This window comes from Eucalyptus grandis, chromosome 2 (assembly GCF_016545825.1).
Source record: "Eucalyptus grandis isolate ANBG69807.140 chromosome 2, ASM1654582v1, whole genome shotgun sequence".
In the NCBI taxonomy this organism is placed as follows: Eukaryota; Viridiplantae; Streptophyta; class Magnoliopsida; order Myrtales; family Myrtaceae; genus Eucalyptus; species Eucalyptus grandis.
Window position 1 is genome coordinate 50,738,703 of NC_052613.1, and position 3,618 is coordinate 50,742,320.

Genomic DNA, 3,618 nt, shown 5'->3' on the forward strand with positions numbered 1-3,618 from the left:
CCGTTGAAATAGGTTCTCCAATTTTTTAAAGTTGAAACCTACCCAACATGTCATAGAACTTGATGCTTACCCCTATTAGCAAGCAGAGCAGTGAGATCCAATAGCAAAAGGTGGGTGTCAATTCTTTTGTGGCTTTTCCATTATTGATTCCGGCTAGGGGTAGTGGCCAAGAGGTGTGGACGAAGCTCTCTCTTTTCCCATATTACTCTCCATTCTAATTGAGTTTTCTGATAGAAGTTGTACGGGTAGATTCAAGCAAGGGGTATTGATGTTTGGCATGCGGTATTTACGTCGTTTGTGCTTTTATTTAACTTGAGATGTGAAAGTTTAGAGATCCATTTTCGCAATTGCCACGTGTTTGAATCGTGGTAATGGACACTCATGCAATAATCAATAATTACGTCAGGTTGATCTCGCATATGATACAAATCAAATTTTAAATTCACGGAAAAAGTGGAAGGGAAGCGGAAGAACTGCATAGTTCATTAGAGACAACGTACATTACAAGGATTTGATTAACAAGCCGAGACTGAAAAAGTACACATTATGGTTGGCCATACTTATATACTTTTCTAGTGAAGTGCCTCGTGCATGATTGGTATTTCGTTCTATGCATAAACTAACAAATGCTTCAAAGGCACTCGTTGACAAATTGTCTCGTGCACGGGACGGCAGCCGGCGTGAGCTCATTGGCTTCTGTAGAGCCCCTGCGTCGTATCTTGGGAGATTTTCATATCAGCAAGCATGCGTTCCAGCGTCGAACTGAATTGACATCAGAAACAGTTTTTCCGGACAGAAGCCTTTCCGCCAAATGCTCTTCATAGTACTTCTCGAACACGTCCTTTTCTTGCAAGGAGCGGAACAACATCATCACCTTGTCAAGAATGACCTCCACGTCCTCCTCGCCGACGCCTTCCAAGCCATTGCGTAGTTTATCATCAACAAACAACGAAATGAATTCAGGAGAACGAGCATTCAAGTTGATGAAGTACTCAAAGGATGAATTCAAAGCATTCTGGAACGTCTGATTGTTGTCAAATGCAGAACTTACGATCTTATCATACTTATCCTTTTCATCCAGTAGCCAGTGAACAAATTTTACAGGGTCTTCCAACCTCTCGGGATCAGTAACAGACTGCTCGCCAATCGCCCTTATATGAGAAGTCATCACATCTTGAACAGTCGAGAGGCCGTTGGGGACCCGACGAAACAAGTTGTACATCCTTCCCAAGTCTTCATACTTATCGTCACGAAGCATGCTCACCAAGCCCGAATTCTCCATGCGCACCAGTACCGTCGTGCGATCTGCAATCATCTCCTTCTCCACGACGTTTATGATCTTAGCTTCGCTTGTGGCGTCCAAGTAGTGCGTTACTCTCTCCATTTCTTCATTAAGACGCCTCTCGGCTTCCTTCAGATACTTACCACAATCGCAAAACTCGATGAACTTCTGGGATTCGCCTCTGTAAAACTCGGCTGAGGCCTCCAGAAATGGCCGTTCGAATTCTTCCTGATAAACGGAAGAACCTAAATCCATCAGCATTTTAGTTACGTTCCTCATAATCCCTCGATTGATGACCTCGCCAGTTCTTTCTCTAAGCACTAGTTCTAGCAATGTATCTTGAAGCCTGGTGCGGATCTTGCTGGAGTAGATGACATTATCCCTCCAAAGAATCAACCCAAGCTCATGAACTGGGGTTTTGCGGGTACTTTGGACGAAAGTTCTATCCATGTACATGAGCACGTCCCCGATCATTTGCAGTGCTGTATTATGATCGTTCCATTTCCTGTTTAGTTCCTCCAGAAACGAACCTCCTCGGGCATCTTCGATGGATTTCGATATTTCCTTTAGGTGAGCAGTCAAGGTTGTCACCAATCCAGAGTACAGCTTCTCCCCGAGCTTGTGCAGAACCATGTTGTAGGCGCTCCTATATATGAAGGCCCATCAAAAACATTATGATCCCACGACCCTACAACCGTCGCCCACAGACAATGCAACTCAATGCCGACGCATAAAAGAGGACGAGTGCAGGTGCATTATGCCCTCGATGCTTTTTGCGAAACGACACAAAAACCAATTGGTGGAATTAGACCCATACAAAAGGGAGTTTCGTAATCCAATCAGATGGCCGCAGCCTCGACTGGAAACATCATTGCTAATCGTACTCAATAAAAGATAACGCGACCAGATCTATACCTCCATACAAAGAGCCACTCTGTATAAAACAAAGAAGTACTTCCCCAACAGAGCAGCTGAAACAAACGAAGGGCATAGCTCTGTTCTAAGACGCATAATTTTAAAGATTTCTAACCAAGGAAAGAAGCACCATGAAGAACGACCAAAGGTCATATACACGAGGTGAAATACCTAACATTAAAGAGTGAAATTATCGTGCGTAACATAACAAAATGGAAAGCTTCATTTGTTTCACGAAAAATAAATAATTTAGAATTTTTTTTTCAAAAGCAATTGTTTGTATAGCTCGAAATAATTAGACAATAAAAAATATTTGACAACTCGTGGATAATATAAGTAATTTTCATTTATTTGTTTTTATAAGAAAAATAAATAATTATTTTTAAGAAAATATTTTTTAGATGATTCACTCTTTGCAAAATAAATGAAGCAAAGTCAATATCCACTGCGATATAGAACATGGAAGATTTGAAAAAGCACGTCTGAACTGGGAAATCCTTAGACAAAATCCACTGCGATATAGAACCTGTAGAGCTCCTCGAAGTTAAGGCCACTGGCGTTGTGATTGTAAATCTCGTGAATGGCGCGTTCCAATTTCTCCCACGTCCGGTCGGCGTACTTCGGATCCACAGCCACCTGCTGGAACGGGATAGCCTGCGTACTGCCCATGCTACCCGCCGAGGAACACCGACAATCATGCCCCGAAACGGGAAGTTTCTGCGCGCTGATCGCGGCCAAAGCTAGCAGAAAGACCAGACCCAGTCGCGAGATTGGACGACGAGCCATCCAACTGAGAGAAGTCGCAACTGAGCAGAGATGATTCGATTGGTGATTCGGACAGAAGAGAGAGTAACGCAGAGACGATTTGCTAGTGACGATTTCGAACGAACGAAGGATTGTCGGCGTCTTGACTCGCTTTCTTTCAGTCAGAAACTTGCAGTGGAAAGGTTTTCTCCGGGATCTTTTCAACCTTGGCGTGCTTGCACGATGTCCATGTCGTTGACTTTTGTTTTCTTTATTTTTTGGGATCAAAACGATGACTTTTGTTTTCTTTATTTTTTGGGCGGCCAGATGCAATCTCCTCTAGTGGAATAGGACCTGGTCAGAGAACTTTCAATGGATTATGAAGTTTTTCTTTGGTAAAGACTTTTATCACTCCATTGCCCTTTTTTTTTTGTGCTCTTACATAAATGACGTCCTGTTCAGAAACCACTCTGTCGTGGTCACTGCTGTAAAAAATCATCTCATCAAAGTGGTCAAGGATAAAGCTTTAACGTTTAAAAATGTGAATGATAATCATAGGAACATAAGGCTCCAGCGTAGTTGGGAGTTAGATCCTTGCATTTTCTCTCCTTATTCAGCGCAGCTTTAGACATCCATGGAGTGGATTGTAGATTGCTTTTGGAAAGAGTCGGGTGCTG

The 3,618-nt window shown here is 42.8% G+C and overlaps 1 protein-coding gene across 1 annotated transcript; it reads right to left on the reverse strand.

Moving 5' to 3' along the window:
• Nucleotides 1-454: 454 nt before the first annotated feature.
• Nucleotides 455-3,205, reverse strand: LOC104433618 (cullin-3B). The gene is given in 3 exon segments (XM_010046427.3): nt 455-772; nt 775-1,928; nt 2,724-3,205. Coding segments are annotated over 3 exon segments (1,500 nt in total). The 5' UTR covers nt 2,984-3,205; the 3' UTR covers nt 455-686.
• Between the last annotated feature and the right edge of the window lie 413 nt (nt 3,206-3,618).